We start from the raw sequence: 18080 nt of genomic DNA on the forward strand, positions 1-18080 counted from the left end.
CACTGGGAATCATTGAGGATGATAAATAGCCCAAATTAATTGAAGTATCTGTGAATTACCCAACTGTTCAGCTCCCTACTTATTTCTTATTTGTTTCACACATAGTACAGAATACGTGTATACACACACACACGGCAAAGGGAGAAAAGACACACATATACAGGGGCGCATGGAGACACAGGGTGGAGAGATAGAGGGCACTGTGGGGGACAGAGGAAAGAGAAAAAGATAAATGCAATGTGTGGGTTCACATGATCAGGGAAGGAAAATAAGCTACCACAGCTTATTTTCCCGCTTGGCACATGCTGGTTGCACACTACCTAATTACCCTTGCCAGGTGCGGCTTGTTGTGATATCCAAACCTGGCAAGGGTAGGTGGTGAAAAAAGGAACCCTAGAAAAATCCATTGAGTCTTGGGTGGTTTGTAAACAATCCCTGCCAGCCACTCTTGCCAGGTTCAGATGTCACAAGAAGCTGCGCCTGGCAAGGGTAATTATGGTAATTAGGTGGTACACAACCAACATGTGCAGAAGCCATGGTGACTTTTTTCACTCCCTGATTGTGTGAACTCCATCAAAGAGGACAATTATCAATGCAGTTTGTTTAGAATTGCCATTTCCATATGTATAATGTGTACTGAATTGTTTTCCCCTTTAAGTTTCTGAGCTTAAGTTATGTAAGGTCTGGAAGAAAAGAGAACTTTCTAAAGGATTTTCTAGCTTTGCCAACAAGCACAAAAATATACACAATGTTCTCAGAGGTTAATGAGAGAGATGGCTTGACTAGTAGCAATGTTCTGTTTTTACTTCACCTGACTTGGCAGTGGTTCAATGTGGCTACTCCGTACAAAAAGACAAACAGTCCAATGAAGGCAGCTGGGAAGAGCATTCCTGTGTACCAGCCTAACCAGGCAAAGTACAAGCCAATTTTCTCACCAAAATACCGCCTGTCAAAAACACAATGCAGCAAGGTTGTGAACATTTTAATAGTATTGGTTCTTAATATAAAAGGATATTCTTAGACTATCTGAAAGTACAATTAGAATGTTAGATTTTGAAATCCATAGATAATTGCTTCATTAGCTTTTTTTTTTTTTTTAAAGATGGGAATCTACTGCTCTAATGAATGCCCGTGAAAATTGCTGGGTACTGGGGATATTACTTTTTCATGTATATAAACACTACATAGTTTTATGTCCCTTCTACTGGAATCCAGAAGCTAGGTTCGATCTCAACAGATAATCCTACAACATTAATCAATCACAAAACATTTTAAAACCTTTTTCTACGTTGAGTATCTCTTCTGCCATGTTCTCTCTCTCACAGTATTATTTGAGGATGATGTAATTGTCATTCCCCATTGATTATGTAGGTTAGGGCACCAGGGATGCCCAAAGTCCTAATCTTAGATGCATTCAAAAATAAACACATTTTAATGCAAATATTGACACTTCAGACTTGCTGAAGATCAGAGCCAAATCAATTTGTATAACTGCTTTCACACCACATAAAGTTACCCAGTGTCATTGTCTGGAAAGAAAACAACAGTCTTGCTGCCAGAGCTGGGGTCTGTCAATATATCATTATGTGTCACACTGTGAAAAGAAACCCAGGGGCAAGGTATGAAGATAAAGGAGTGGGGTTGGGCTCATTTCTCAGTAAGTTCTATGGGAGAAAGTAAATGGACTATGATCTGGGACACAACTGTGTAAATTATATGGGGAAGGTTGACTTAAAGGATCATCAGACAGGGGGAAATCATGTTTCCCTACCATCACGTACCATTGCTCTGCTCCCCGCTTTGCTTCCGCATTGCGGACAAGTTCAAATTACACGAGGGAGTGTGCAGAGACCACATGGCCCCTATAGAACAATGGGAACAGCGCCCTTTATAGCGGAACTTTCCTGCACATTGCAGGAAATCCTGGCAAATCCTGTCTTATTTCAAAAAGTTGGGTTTTCTGTGGCTTATTTTAAGATGCAAAAACAGGGAAATGGAGTGGGAAATGTGCAGCAAGACCACGGTGTCGTCGAAATGACCCACAAATGGCCAATTGCGAGCATGGGATAAAACACTCGTCTGATGACACTGTTATACTGACAGTCACTGTCTTTGCTAAGCCAATGCAGACAAATTGTTTTTGTCCACGAGTCTTCTCATTGTATAGACAAACGTATAACCGCAATGTGGCCCTTTGCAGCCAGGACAGTGGGGCTGGCAGCATATAGACACACTGGCAACAGCTGCAGAACTCCATCTTTGCTGCATGAAAGAATCTTCTGGCCTAAATTACACTGGATCTAGGATTACACTGGATCAGTTTCAGTTGGTGAGTACTGATGATGTGGACAAGCTGCTTGGACGAGTAAGGAAGACAACTTGTCCTCTCGATCTCTGTCTTACTTGGCTGGTCGCCCAGGGAGGAGATGCAGTTAGACTACAACTACAACGTATTATTAATGCATCTCTCAGGGAGGGGAATTTTCCACCATGTTTAAAAGAAGCAGTGGTACAGCCGCTTCTAAAAAAGCCCTCCCTGGACCTTAATAATTACAGACCAGTATAAAATCTTCCATTTTTGGGCAAGGTGATTGAGAGGGCAGTTGCCTTCCAACTCCAAGCAGTCTTGGATGATACAGATTTTCTAGACCCATTTCAAACCAGCTTTAAGGCAGGATACGGAGCTGAGACAGCTATGGTCGCTTTAGTGGATGAACTCCGCATGAGTATTGACAGGGGGAGTGTGTCCCTGCTGGTACTTTTGGATATTTCAGCGGCTTTCGATACCATCGACCATGGTATCCTTCTGGAACGCCTGAGGGGTTTGGGAATCAGGGGCACTGCGCTCCGGTGGTTCCAGTCCTACCTCTCAGGTAGATTCCAGATGGTGATGCTGGTGGTTCCAGTCCTACCTCTCAGGTAGATTCCAGATGGTGATGCTGGGGGATAGTTGCTCCTCAAAAAAGGAGCTGTTGTATGGCGTACCACAATGTGCCATCCTATTCCCAATGCTGTTTAACATCTACATGAAACCGCTGGGAGAGATCATCTGGAGGCATGGGGCGGGGTGCTATCAGTATGCTGATGACACCCAAATATATTTCTCTATGCCTTCAATAACAGCATCAGCTAAGGATAGTGTGTCTCCTCTGAATGAATGCTTGCAGACGGTAATGGGCTGGATGAGGAAAAACAAACTGAAGCTGAATCCAGACAAAACAGAGGTGCTTGCTGTCAAGGGCTCTGACCTAGGTTTGGAGGTGTGTCAACCAGTTCTGGATGGGGCTACACTCCCCCTGAAAGACTGTGTTCGCAGTTTGGGGGTGCTCCCGGATCCGTCGCTCCAAATGACATCCCAGATAGATGCGACGGCCAGGAGTGCCTACTATCAGCTTTGGCTGATACACCAGCTGCGCCCCTTCTTAGAGTCAGAAGACCTAAAGACAGTAGTGCACGCGCTGGTAACATCAAGGCCTGACTTCTGCAATGCACTCTACATAGGGCTACCATTGTACCTAGTTCGGAAACTTCAGCTAGTTCAAAATATGGTAGCCAGGTTGGTCACCGGTACATCTAGGAGTGAGCATATTACCCCAACATTAAAATCACTCCACTGGCTGCCAATTAGTTTCTGGGAAAAGTACAAAGTGTTGGTCATTACCTTTAAAGCCCTAAATGGTTTGGGTCCAGGTAACCTGCAGGATTGCCTTCTCCCATATAGTCCGCCCCGCACACTCAGGTCCTCTGGGGTGAACTTACTTCAGTCAGCTAAAACTAGGCTGACATCAGTTTCCCAGAGGACCTTTTCTTCTGTTGCCCCCAGATTGTGGAATGGCCTGCCGGAGGAGATTCGTAAAATTAACTCTCTGTGTGATTTTAAGGCAGCTTTAAAGACTAGCCTTTTCCGGCAGGCCTATCCAGATCAATGTAAAACCAAGATGATTCCTGTTCTAATGTTGTTCCCCGCCTCGATCCAAAAGGAGAGGCGGTTAATAAATAAATAAATATATTATTATTATTAATTTATTATTATTATAAATGTTTAGCTGACATTCTGAACAGCAATCTGTGTCTGCTCCAGTAAAAAGGAAAACTTAAAGCCTATGAGATTTACAGCAAGTATTTACAAGACCTACTTGAATCCAAGTCTATAATTTAAAATTAGGAAGCAAAGTAGAAGCAACACATGCATCTAAGATTTCTTTATGCTGCTGCTCCCCACTCTCAAGCATGAATGCTGCTTCCTCTTGTTCTCTGACTAAAAGTTGCTTCAGAGAAACCTGCTTTCCCTTCTCTGCTTGAGATCCCTGACCAATCCTGCAGCTGCAAAAAGCAGCACACGCATTGTGACTTCTGATACTAATGAACAGCTATTTCCCTGAGACAAAATGATGCCAGTCTTAATTTATACATTTAAAAAGTGCTGAAGTAGGTGTATCTAATTACTCTCTATGTATGAATGGGATCCACAATGTCTCTTCACCCATATTCTTAAAAGAGCACAGCCAGAAGTTGTTTTATTGTTGTGTGTTTCCACTGATACAGTTAAATGGCATAATTCACATCACATTGCCATTTATTAAGAAAAAAAGATGACACCACTGACAGAACACTTATTCGTACTAGAAATTGGACTGTATTGTGTACATGGTTAGATCAATAGTTCAGCCTCTTCATTCTCCCAACGCTGTCACGGAATTTGTTGGGTATTATCGCTGATAGATATGGAAGTGTACTTTAGATAGCCAAAGCCAAAAGAACAATCAATAAAGGATGAATGAACTTCATTAGATCATTTTCACTTCCATAAGGCCTGCTTTGGCAACTCTGCCTCTCTCCTACCAGTTTGATCCTAGCATACACTTAGGACCAGTTTATGTAACATGCTGATCTCATGAGCCTATACAGGCCTGACTCCAGGTTTGAAGGAACCTGGTCAAAGTGCTCTCTGGTGTGCACCCTCCTCCAGGACAGAGTGCTCTGAGCAATGGTCTGACCAGCTCTGTATGCAAGTAGCACTCTCTTAGCACTAACAGAAACAGTTGTATACGTGCAGATTCCATGCATATGTTCAACTAACCTTGCATAGGTCTCCACTCCCATTATCCACTATCTGTACAAAGTACACAGGTGATGTTTTCATCGCCTTAATTTACCAATCTATCACAACGTATCCTGAATGTACCAAACTACTGTCAAGGATCAACCATCATATATGTAGCTTAGTTAATTAGCACATGATGTCATATCTGTCAAGGAAGCCAGGGATGATGCATCTAGTCATTAAGTTTTCTGCTGATCAGGCAAGATGGTAGTTATCAAGTGGTAATCTTCCGCAATGCGGAAGCAAAGCGGGGAGCAGAGCAACGGTACGTGATGGTAGGGAAACGTGATTTCTCCCTGTCTGGTGATCCTTTACATCAACCTTCCCCATATAATTTACACAGTTGTTTCCCAGATCATAGTCCATTTACTTTCTCCCATAGAACTGGGAGAAATTGAGAAGATTACCACTCTGCTATTCTATGATTCTATGACTGGAACAGCGCAGACAATAAGCTGGATCAAGCATGGAGAAATTTAAAATGTGGACAACTAGAGATATTTTTCTGATCTTTAACTCTTGGAGTGCTTTTTGGGTTGTTCTTATAATAATAACTGGCAAACCAAATCCAGGCCGAAAATAGATCAACCAGAACCTTTAACAAAGCTTGTTTATATTTATTTATTTGATTTGTACCTCACTTTTCTACCAAGAAAAAGGCAAGCAATGCAGCTGACAATGATAGATGAATTAAAAAAATGATTAAAATAATAAATAAATTTAAAATGCAAAAAAACCACAACAATAATAAAAACAGCACCCAACTGAACAGACCCACTTATGCACCAGAGGCCTGTTTGAATAAAAAAAATATTTGCCTGCCAGTGGAAGGACAGCATTTCCCTTATAAAGAACGTGAAGCATTCCAAGTCTACATACATACAGCACTATACAATTCCATTCACACACTGTATTTTTCTGGCAACATTAGTGGCTAGCTGGTGTGATAAAACTGAAATTAATGAATGGGCCTGTTCAGAAGACACCTTTAACCCTGCTGGTTAAGGCTTTTGTTCTAGCAGCAAGATTTAAGGTGTCTTGTGCAATGTGTTTTGCTAAACCCTGCTCACTCACTAACCACAGTCCGACTATCTGCAGCAGGGTTAGTGGCTCTAACCGTGGCTTAAAGTGTTGTGTGCGACAGCACGGCTTGTGGTTAGTGCTAACCCCAGAGAACCACAGTTTTGCTAACCACAGAGCCTGAAGTGTCATTTGAACAGGCCCAGTGTTGATACTGCAGATTTATGCTATTCTAGCCATGTGACTTCAATATGATCTGGTAAACCTCAATAGTGTTAAGTTGGCAGAGCAGTTTAGCCTCTTTGGCTCATTTACTCATTGGTATCTTTGAAGAGTACCTATGAGATCATGGACTGACTAATGGGTATCACAGAGAAACTCTCACTAGGAACTACACACTTACATTCTGAATAATCATAGTTTATGTTAGTGTTGGGCCAAAACATTCGGTCCAGACTGCTCCCAGCACTTTTGGGCAGTGAGGAGTTCAGGTACTTCATGAACAAACATACATCAAAAGCATATGGCAAATGGAAGGGAAGCTTTAAAGTTGGCTTTGATCAGTGATCTTGAGTATATACCCTTGCTTCCTGCCCCTTGAATGCTGAAAATTGGAACAGGGGGATGGTATCTGGTGATTTACCTATGGAGTCCGAATGACAAAAGTCTGAATGACATTTCATAAAGATATTTATACCGATACCCCGAAGCATATGCCACTGCAAGGGAATAATAACAAAGTAATTTCCTTGCTTGTGAAGTAACTTACATTGACTGAAAACTTTTCTAAAATAACTTAATATCTCACTTCTAGTACTTACAAAGAAGTGTTGAGTAAAAGACCCTACATCTAGCATTTCCTTAGAAACATTTTCCATTAAGAAACAAACATCTGTAGCTATATGAGAAGTGTATTATTATTGTACTGCTTCATCCGCAGACTTCTGAAGACAAGTCTAAATTATCAACTTAACAATGTCTCCAACTTCACATCACTTGTAACCTCTGATGGTGGACTATCTGCCTGCAATGCGGATGGAATGTCACCTTTGGTGATGAAGGATTGGAAGGGAAGTTGGCGTGCTTCATTTTCAGCACTTATACGTTGGCATATCAGATCTTAGGAGTGGGATGTAAGCCATTACTTTTTAACTAAGGATATTGTATTCAGACTTATGACTTCATACTGCAGTCCTCAAGCGGGCAAGATGCCATCTGGGGTGCCAATGTGGGACTTACCAGTGCCAGAAATCTAGTTTGTTATAACTATAGAAATAGTTTAAAATTTTCTGGAGGTACCACACTTTCTGATAGACATCCACATGTACACTGATATTATGAAATGCACAAGATATGATAACACTGCAAGGCCATACATATTTGGATGCCCTCAGGCCTTCCGAACCCAGATCAGCATGTGATCTGGACAGACATGGAACCATTCACACAACTGAGATGCATGTAGGTATGCGCCATAAAATTGCTGTGGAACAGCCACCTTCAGTGAAAAATAATAATAACAACAGTCTTTAGGATTCTGAAGTAATGTAGATAATATTTCCCTTCCACTTCATGAGTTGATTTTATGTATTCATACACACCAAATAGTATGAATTTAAGAACTGGTTTTTAAAAGGTTTTACCGTACAAGATCCAAAGGCTGGTATTTATACCAAGCTCCCCACGAAGCCCAGCACTCATAAAGTAGATGCCTGTGGTTTTCAGCCCCATGGGTTCTTATGGATTTTTTACTTCTGTAACTACCCTAAAATAAATGTAGTTGAGGAGAAATAAGTTAAGAAATATCCATTGCCAAAAACATTCTCAATGATAATTTTGATAATATGCAACCAATGTAAGAAAAGTAGATAGATTTAATATTATTATTTTTAACATTTTTTATTGCTATTGCTCAGATTAGGATTCTTCACCTGGGGTCTACAACCTCCCAGAAACTTTTGAAAGACTTTTAAAGTGTGTTCACAGGAGACAAACTTAGTTTTTGTAGTTTCTTTTACATTTGAGAATAAAAGTCTCCCCCCTTGATTTTCAGCAAAAGATCTCTGTGTTTAGGTAAATGCAAACATTATAAAGGAGTGGTTGCACTACATGTTTCATAGCAAAGGCATTCATCTTTCAGGTCAGTCCAGAAAAGTAGGCATCTTTGCTTTCAGATATGTGAGTTAGATGTGTGACTTTTCTTACATGACTGCGCACATCTTAAGACATGTATCTTGATCCAGAAATCACATGGGATGAGCATTCAGACCTGCATGCATGTGGAACAGCTGTTTTGGACGTGCAAACATGCACACAACCCTAGCAACAAAATATGGCAGGTCTGAGAGTTGGGGAAATGCCCAGGTAACTTCGTGGCTTGATTACTGAAACATGCTTTATGTGCAACTGCTCTTGAAAACATGTTGAAGCTTCATCTGATACAGAATGCAACACTTTGCTTTCTTATGGAAGCAAGCAAGCAAGAGCACATTGTAATACTGATACTCCTGAATTTTCACCAACTTATTAGTGTCATCCAGATCTGATTCTACTAGACACCATTTTTTACCTTAAAGCCACAAATGGCCTGCGCAGTGAGTATCATTTTCAGAAACATTTTCATGCATATGAACTATTCTTTGAAATCTTTAAATCCTTGGGATTTTATCTGTATTTATTGTACAATAGATTGATGATGTGGAAAAAAGCGCAGAGTTTCAAAGGCAAGTATTTCTAGAAAAGGAGCTAGGATTTGTCTCATGGGTCTCATTTGTCCCTAGAAGAATGAACTTGGCTCTCCCCCTAAATCAATGAAAATCAGGATTAATGCATTGATGACAGTGGTGATAAAAGTAGTTTGGGAAGAAATTGGTCCTGTTAAGAAAAATTAAATGGAAAAAATACCTCATGAAGAGGAAATGCAGCTTCATAGGAGCCATTAGTAAGCAATCGATTCAGACCTGTTAACAAGCAAACAAAAAATTGAATATCCTATAGGCAGATCTGGAATGACTATAATATAATAAGGTTTCATGTTGGAAGGGGAACAGGAAACTCTTTAAAACAGGTTTTAAAGGTGTGATATTGTTGCAGAATAACATAAGCAAAGAGAAAGAATAAAATCTAGAAACATCTATTGTACATAAATATTTCTCAGAGTTTATTGTAAACTGGTCTATATTTGAAGAATAGTAATGAACTTATAGACACCAAAGCCTGGTACATCTCAGTAGGTAGTAATGTTATCATATGGGTGCCATGACATCACTTAAGACTAACATTCTACATACTGGAAAGGCTAAACTATAGTCAAATCTGCTAATGTCTCATACTTACCAATTTTATTTTTTCCTTCTTCATATTTCACTCTCTGTAAAATATGATGAACGATTCTACTTCTAGTAGCGTTGTTGAAGAATGTGTCTTTGTTGTGGATGATGAAGCTATTTTTGAAAACATCACAAGCAAGAAAGATAGTTATATGTTCATGACAATACAAAAAAGCATCACTGACATCTCCGACAAATCACTAGCAGAATGCTAGAAAATGCTAATAACTGAAATACAATATGAAATTCCTGCTCAGAGGTATTTGAAAGACACTGACTAGGTTCAGAGAACACAATAAACAAAGTTGGTTTAAATAGTTGACAGCTGATTATTTAACCCACCATGGGCTAGCATGTTGTGTGGAAGGAGTTTTTTAAGCAATGGTTGGTTAATTGGCCAAAATAACCAACACAAATAACCAATGCCGTGCAGAGTTGGGTATTTGAACCAAAGTTATTGATTGTGTTGTGTGGAGGGTACCGTTGGTTATTTCTTTGGTCACCATTGGTTATTTCATCAGCCCCAGAGTCACAAGGCAAGAGTGGTCAAAGGAGTGGCTGCTGCTCTAGTCCAGCCAGCAGTATAGATTTTCAGAAACAATGGCTGATGTGATATTAGTGGGAGGACTGAGGGGGAAGAGAGGGTGGGGAATGAGTGAGTCAACTCGAGATGGACTAATAGTCAACACAACACTCCTCCTAATCCACACCATGATTGATTATTATCACGTTGTGTGGGGAGTACCCCCTAGGTAAACAACTGTCGAATTGATTATTACCCCACCATTGACCATTGTGTTGTCTGAAAGCATTTTTAAGAACGCTAATGACAGCTCATGGGAGGCACAACTTCAATGGAACTAAATCAACTTCAGTTGGACTTCACAAGTTGGCAGATTGAACAGAACAGGTTACTTTTCCCTGTCTAAATCTGCAGCTAAAAGCTAGCTGAGACAATTTGTGTGTGTAATTTAGTATTGTTTATTCTGCTCACAGCAGCTCTGGCAGAAAGATCAGTCCCATCATCTGTTATTGTTTAGCTAAAGATGTCAGAGACTGCCCAGGCATATGGCGGCACATCTTAATCACCCACATGTTTAGTTTTTAACGGTTTTTAATGCTTTATGTGTGTATGTTCTGTGTTTTAGAATTTTAAATTTTGTATACTTGTTTTTATCTCAATTTTAGAATTTCTGTAAACTGCCCAAAGAGCCCTGGCTATGGGAGCGGTATATAAGTGAAATAAATAAACCTTCTGTATGAGCTCTATCAACAAACTATGCTCCCCCTATGAAAGTCTAAGGACATTTAACTCTGTGGGATCTACTCCAAAATAAAGATGCATAGGATTGGGCTGCACACTTGTGATTACCTACTCAGACAGAGGAACATAATGACCTTAAACTCCTAAGAAAGGTCTGGGGCTTAGCGTACAACCTCATCTTTCTGAATGCCAGAGAGACATCTCAAATGTTTGGTTCAACACAATCAATTATGCAGGACTATTCCATTTCTGACCATGCCAAGCAGCAGAAATTGTTACAGTGTGCTATCCTAAGAGATGAGGGAAACTGATAACTTGGAAATTTCAAAATGCTCTTGTAATGGCTTAACAAGGCAGAATAAAGGCAATAAACCAAACTGTCATCTAAAAAATAGCCTAACATGACTGCAGCTGGAAACACGCCAGCCAATTAATTTCTTTTGATATATTTGGATTGGAAACATTCCACATTGCAAACTTCAGTTTTGGCCCAAATCTAATGTTATCCTTTAATAAAAGTCTATGCAACAACTGTTTGATTTACTGGAAAGTCTGTAGATACACAAAGGTAGATTCTGGCCATTTTACCTTCACTTCCCTGAGAACACTAAGGGGTGAGTTATTAGAACAGACTGTGTTAGACAATTACAACACACACACACACACCCCCCAATAAAAAAAAACCCCAACAAACAGATCCGAAGCCCATGCAAACATCATTCCAATTTATCACTATTTGTACAGAAATCTTGTCCGTCATCGTTCTCATGGAAGGATCAAAATGTGTTATGAAACAGACCTACTACAAATCCCAACAGGGAATCAAAGCATGCTATGCTAATAAATGGACCTAAGTGATGAGCTAATTGCCTAGATTGCTCTTTTGTCTTCTTTTTTAAAGATGATGATGATTCCTAATGTATTTACCCCTGAGACTTCCAAGGATAAGGTAATTCAAAACATAATGTAGCATTACAGTTACTTTTGCTTTCATCATGACATGCAAGTATTTTTGTATGCCTTAATTAGTTCAAATATTCATTTCTCTTTTCCACTTTTGATTTTCTGGTTAACTACTCCTTCAAATGTCTGTAGAAAAATTGAATAATGAGCTCTTTGAATAATGAGCATTATTAATGCGTCACAGTGAGGGGTTAAAAAGTAAAAGTAAAAGGTTATTTTTATTATCTGCATTCCAGGTGGAACCTATTATCTGAAAACTGACAAGCATGCATTATAATGCACCCTATTTTAAAATGTATCTTATTTAATTTAGTAAAGTATGTTATCATTTCTAGGGCACCTACAAATCTAGATGCTCTACATTAAACAGAACAAGACACAAACTCCAATCCAGCTAACAGGTTCCATGTGAATAAACAGACTTTTATTAGTCATTTGATTTTCTAATTGCTTTTGTAATTGTTATAGTTATGTTTGTACATGGCTTTGAATATTTTATGCCAAAAAGTGATGGCAAATATCAGTGTCTTCAAGACCCCTTTTTTATCTGGCAATGTGTAAATGTCTTGAAAATATGATGGAGAGGGCTCAAAAGGCAATATTTGAGCAAAATTTCTAGCAGTGCAGTAGGGGTCCATTCCTAATGATATGCTGGCTAGGCTCTACCTTGAATATGAACTGAAAACAGTGTTTGCTCATCTCAAAATTGGTCTTGCTTATAATAACACTCACTGATGAATCCTTTGCTGACTGAATGGGGCAGTGTAGCAGTCGTTCTCCTCCAGGTCTGGCAGTCTTTCCTTGTCCAGCCTCATTGGCTTCCTAGGTAACCATCCTCGAAACCTGCTTAATTGTTTCTCAATCCTGCAGCACATGAAAGGCAAGACCAAATGATGCATAAAGTTAGCAGTTACTTAAACTGAGGCATGTACATCCAAACATGCTCTCATGGACAATGCAAGTTACTGGAGAAGTTAAATTCAAGGACTTTCCACAAAGGAAAATTTCCGGAGAAGGGCTTTTCATGAAAGGAATGGGAATTATAGCCATCTTGCCACTACTTTCCAGAATACACTTGGATAGAATCCAATGTTAGTCCTATGTAGAGTAAACCCATTGAAATGAATTGGATGTATGTTCATGTGACTAATTTAAGTCTCATTCTTTTCAATAGGATGGGTCTACTCTACATAGGACAAACATTGGATACTACCACTTGTGTGAAGTTCAGCAGAACCAATTAGTTTGATTATCTGATCTATAATATTGCTGTCAAAACTAGTGAAATCCTGCTTGGATCATTAAAGACAGCAGAGAAAGATTCCTTGGACCAATCTCTAAAGCAGCACAACTACTTATTTGCTCTGAGAAGGAAGGAAAAGGAAATAAGCGTTCCTCTTGTCTACTGGGCTGACTATTCAAAAAAGCAGGGACTTCTGTGTGGGGTTTTCCTTCCCTTTAGTGCACCACAAAACCCAAACCAGAAGTTCTTATTGATGGTCAGGACTTTGGAGGATGTGACAGGGAAGTGACCCTTGGGAAGTGAAATGGGGAATTTAGGGATGGAGAGACTTAATTCCAGATACATTGTCTAAAATGATTTGTGGATTGCACCCAAAATATTAGGAGGTGGACTCATTGTTAAAAGTAATACTGAAATGGTATTTCCTCTAATTTCTTTCCCGACAGAACAGAAGCACCACATCTCAATAAAGTCCAAATAAGCTCTTGGCAATTTCATTTCTTGGAGCTTTTAGCTAGTTTATTTTAAATGTGCACCTTAATTGATAAACTACACAAAGGACATTTAAACATGAGGACTTCAGAAGCTATAATAGGAAGCTCTGGAAATAAATAATTTTGCTTCCATTTGCCACCCACTCATGAATCACAGAGGGTGCTGTTTTAAGAGGCTGAAGTGTCAGTTTGTCTTAGTATGTGGCAACATTTATGAACTCTCACAAGACAAATCATATGGCTTGAGAGCTTAAAGCAATGCCAGTTCTTAGATTTAATCATCCCCATTCAACAGGTGAAAACAAACAAGTGAAAAATGGTCAGCATAATGGCAATACAAACTCAAAGACATTGAATCCACATGGAAGGTTTCTGATGCACAGCCAGCTGTGTCTGCACCCTGTGCTTCTGGCCAGACTACAGAGAAGACATGTGAATAGTCTCCCAATTTTTAAAAAATGAAAAGCAGCTGTTGGAGGATGCTAGATTGATCTTTTTGTTTGCTTCAAAGGGACTGCTTTCCTTCCTATAGGGCGGTGGGTGGGGAACGTACGGCCTTCCAGGGGTTGTTAGACTGCAACTTCCTAGCCAGCACAACCAATGCTGAGGGATGATGGGAATTGCACTCTAATAACATCCAGAGGGCTTCATGTTCCCCCATCCCTGCTGTAGAGCAAGGGATATGGGACCCACAGAAACAGCAGGAAGGGAGTTATGTGGCACCTCTCCTCATTGGTCTTCCCAATCATGACATATGAGCCTGCTTTTCAACTGAAACAAACTAACCATCAGAAGATTGTTAAGTTATCTCCTGTGTATTGTCTAGTTTAGCCAGGAATGGGACTGCACAACTACCTTAGGACATATAGTTACCATAACCATGGTTCTCTTGTGCCATTAAGATCTCTTCAGGAAACAGCGTTAGGAAGTAAATTGCTGTGATATAAGAGAGTGGGAGGCAGAAGAAAAATTGTTCCATGATGTTTTTTAACCAATAACATCATTTTTGGCCTACCAACAACTGTTCCTGACTAGGAGGCTATCTTCACAGCGCTGGGTTGGTGCCACTCCACCACCAAACCCCACGCTATCACTGGTGCACGGTGGCAGCAAGTTGTCTTTACGAGGGGAGGCAATGCTGGCTTTACAGCAGCCATTAGCCTCACTGGGCCCACCCCCTCCCCTGGCTTTTGACAACCAATAGGGCGTTGCCTTCCACCCGGGAATGCCCCTGGAGTGGCTCTGAGCGAGGACAGACCAGCAGAAGAGCCGGGCTGACCCTGCTCTGTCTGGAGAAGTAGCTGCACTACTTCTCCTCTTTGTCCTGGGTGGCTTCGAATGTACTGCTGTGTCATATAACCGAGAGGGGTAGATTCGGAGCCACCCTGAGCAAAGACGACATCTACACAGACCCTACATGTGGTTATTTGTTTTCATAAATTGATCACTGTTGCAAAGATTCATAGGATAACAATCCACAGCAAAGCTGTAGGCCACATAAACCTCCTACTGCTCTGGGAAGAAGGAGCTTAAAAATACCCGTTAACTTTCTTAACAAACTGCTCTGAAATTGACTACATGAAATGGGGATGCCACCGAAAACAGCATCCTTGTGTATAATTCTTCTACACTCTTTCATAACTCTGCAATGTGTCAACTTTGCCGATGGCAGTCTGTGATGTGGAGAAGGGATTCAGCTTGATAACATCACACTTTGGGCTGAGTGCTTCTATACTCTGTAGGGTAGAGGAAGAGAACTTGACACGTAGATACTATTTTTGGTGGCAATATATAGTTATAGGCTACCATGTACTACAAAGCAATGTTCATGTGCTGAAGCACATTCAGCTAAAATACTCACTCAATAATTTAAAGGAAAGCAGGTACATGAGGGAATTATGCATCATTCCTGTACTCATACAAGCTAATTCACATAAATGAATTATTTACTGAAAATACACTTGCACATCTTTAGTGACATGTTTTTAGCAGATCAACTCAGTAATAATGATAATGACTCAGTGGAGGAACTACTAAATTACGTATTATGATGAGAAAAGAAACCCAAGGAAAGGTGAAAAGGCAAACACTTTCGATGCACTTTTTGTCTAATGACAAGCCAAATGCTTTGATTTGTATTATTCTAACCTGATTAAAATGGGAAGCCACTTATATGCTTCAAATAATGTGTCAGCCAAACCAAACTAGCTATTTAAATCACTGTTAATTAAAGAACAGAAAAGCCATGGGTGGGATTAAAAAAGTAGATGCCCCCACTCAGGTTTGTTTGTTTTTTATTTTGGGCAGGAGCCTCCCCTGCTATGTAACAATCTACCTTTGAAAGTCTCCACAGTTTCAGAAGTGGTTTGCTATGTGGCACAAGGATAAGCTGTTTGGGAAACGAAAGCCAAAATTCCTCTTGGGGTGTTCAGAACTAGTTGCACAGTTCTTTGGATTTTGGTATATGTGTTAACTCCTTTTTTAATTATAGTAACATCAACAACTTCCCTCCCCTACATTAAAATATGGTTAACTCACACAGTGTTAAAACCCTCTAAGCTCTCATCTTAGCTAAACCATTTCCCAACCCTCCCCCTTTAATGGTAATCCAGTCTGAAATAGAATATATCCAAAATTGATAAATAAATATAAAAACATTGCCACCAACTATTAAATTATGATCTGCACAAGGATGGAGATATATATATATATATATATATATATATATATATATATATGAATTTATCAAGTTTAGATGATTATTTATTGAACACCAAGAAACAAAACTACAATAATTTACTTTCAAAACTTTTATTCTATCATTATAAAACATCCCACAGCTCTCTAGAAAATATTTGCTGTGAGGTCAATGGATCTTTCAAAAGCTCCTCATTGCCAAGCTCTCTTGCATCTAGTTTTGAGGTATTCAATCTGTCTTTAGTTGGTTTCAAAGGTTCCTCCTGCTTTTTTTTCTGTCAGTGCCTTCTGTTTGTAATCACAGAGAAAAGTGCCAGATGCAAGATACATTCACAATGGTGTCAAAGGGAGCTTTCCTCCCAAGGCAAAGAGGGGGTGTGGGGAATCCAACCTGGTGTGCGACCACAGCTGAGAACAAAGGGTTAAAGATTCCTCTTCCACAGAGTTCAGGTCTGAATTGTGGTCCCAAATCTGCCATTTAGTCTTAAAAAAATTAAATTGCTAATTTCATGGAGGGTGTAACATCCAATTTGCCTCTAAGGGTTTATGGTAACTGAGTGACTATTTTAGCCTTTTAAACTAGCCAAATGAAATATAAATGTTAGAATATGCAAATATGTAAGAAACTGCAATAAAGCCAACAATCTATTGGTAAAATGTTCTCACTATCATTGCTATATATATGGAAACAGCAGTGTTCGTTCAGATTTTATTCCCTGGTTGAACATTTCTGCTTATTAACATCACTAACCTGTTCAGGAACTTGTACCGGCGGTGCAGGTAATAGATTTTTCTCCTGGAAGAACAGCAAAAATGAAGCCAGTCGAGAAGAAAACCCATCGTCAGTTACAGTATGAACTAGCAAGGAAGGAAAGGAGATTGAAGATAGAAGCCTGTAAGAGGTGGAGGAAGAAACTAAAAAGAGAGATTAACAGACAGAACCATCACACAATAGTGTTAGGTTCAGGGAAATTGTGGAAACATATATTTGCTCTCATTGCTCTTGTTTCTTCCATTTATGTCATGCCTGGGAAAGAGGGACCAGGAGGCATTTTTCTTTCAAAGGATCCTGGAAACTGATGTCAGCTTTTTGGAAGGCAAATGCAAATATATAAACAAGTTGAGTGTTGTGCTTTTACAGCAATAATTGAACTGTTAAATAGCATATTGGATAAATAGAATGTGTTTCAAACAGGGGAACATTAAAAATAGTTCATACTGGGTTTAGACAATGCCTGGCACTGGGTAATTGCCACTAGAATACATGCAGTACACATACAGGTGGTGCTGGTGTTAGTGATGCAGTTCTTCTCTAAGAGGTGATATTCATGCAGCAACATTTATTGGTAGATGCTTTCCCCTTATTTATATTAGTAATATATTAGTAATACGTTAGCATATTAGACAGATGAAATGTAAATTAGTTTTTGTTTTGTTTTGTTGCATTTCTTGTATCTGTAATGTGAGAGAAAACTATATCAGCTAGAATGCATATTTAATTTAAAAATGGCTCTTTCCTGCTTTTTACCCTGACTTGTGTGAGACAAGGTCACAGGTGCTGATTAGTAAATTCTGTGTATTTTTGTGTTGAAGAGGTCTGAGGTGAATCTGAACCTGGTTATATAAAAAATTCTCAGAGAAACATTGGCCATTATTGTGGTGAGACACAAAAGTTCCAAATATAGATGCCATTTGTACTTTTTATCACGGGGAGAGATTTATTATTTATTTATTTGTTACATTTATGTACCGCCCCACAGCCGTAGCTCTCTGGGCAGTTCACAAAAGTTAAAACAGTAAACATTAAAATTATACAAAATTTAAAAACCATCAGACACATAAAAACAACAGTATAAAAACAACAGTATCCATTTAAAAAACAACAGTTCTGGGGGCCGTTAGAAAACAAACTTAGCATTGTTAAATGCTGTTAAATGCCTGGGAGAAGAGAAAGGTCTTGATCTGG

The 18080-nt window shown here is 39.5% G+C and overlaps 1 protein-coding gene across 4 annotated transcripts in view; it reads right to left on the reverse strand.

Annotated features, from left to right (window-relative positions):
• ANO4 (anoctamin 4) overlaps positions 1-18080 on the reverse strand; it is a 110177-nt gene that overhangs the window by 36326 nt on the left and 55771 nt on the right. For 3 of the 4 annotated variants that reach the window (XM_063133727.1, XM_063133726.1, XM_063133725.1), the window contains 6 exons: positions 16866-16910; positions 12413-12544; positions 9461-9567; positions 9029-9084; positions 7768-7889; positions 812-946 (listed from right to left, as the gene is read on the reverse strand). In XM_063133727.1, the coding sequence (XP_062989797.1) occupies positions 812-946; positions 7768-7889; positions 9029-9084; positions 9461-9567; positions 12413-12544; positions 16866-16910 (597 nt within the window). Of the gene's footprint in view, positions 1-811; positions 947-7767; positions 7890-9028; positions 9085-9460; positions 9568-12412; positions 12545-16865; positions 16973-18080 lie in introns of all 4 variants that reach the window. The other variant, XM_063133729.1, reaches the window with a different exon arrangement.

This window comes from Elgaria multicarinata, chromosome 9, assembly GCF_023053635.1.
Source record: "Elgaria multicarinata webbii isolate HBS135686 ecotype San Diego chromosome 9, rElgMul1.1.pri, whole genome shotgun sequence".
NCBI lineage: Eukaryota > Metazoa > Chordata > Lepidosauria > Squamata > Anguidae > Elgaria > Elgaria multicarinata.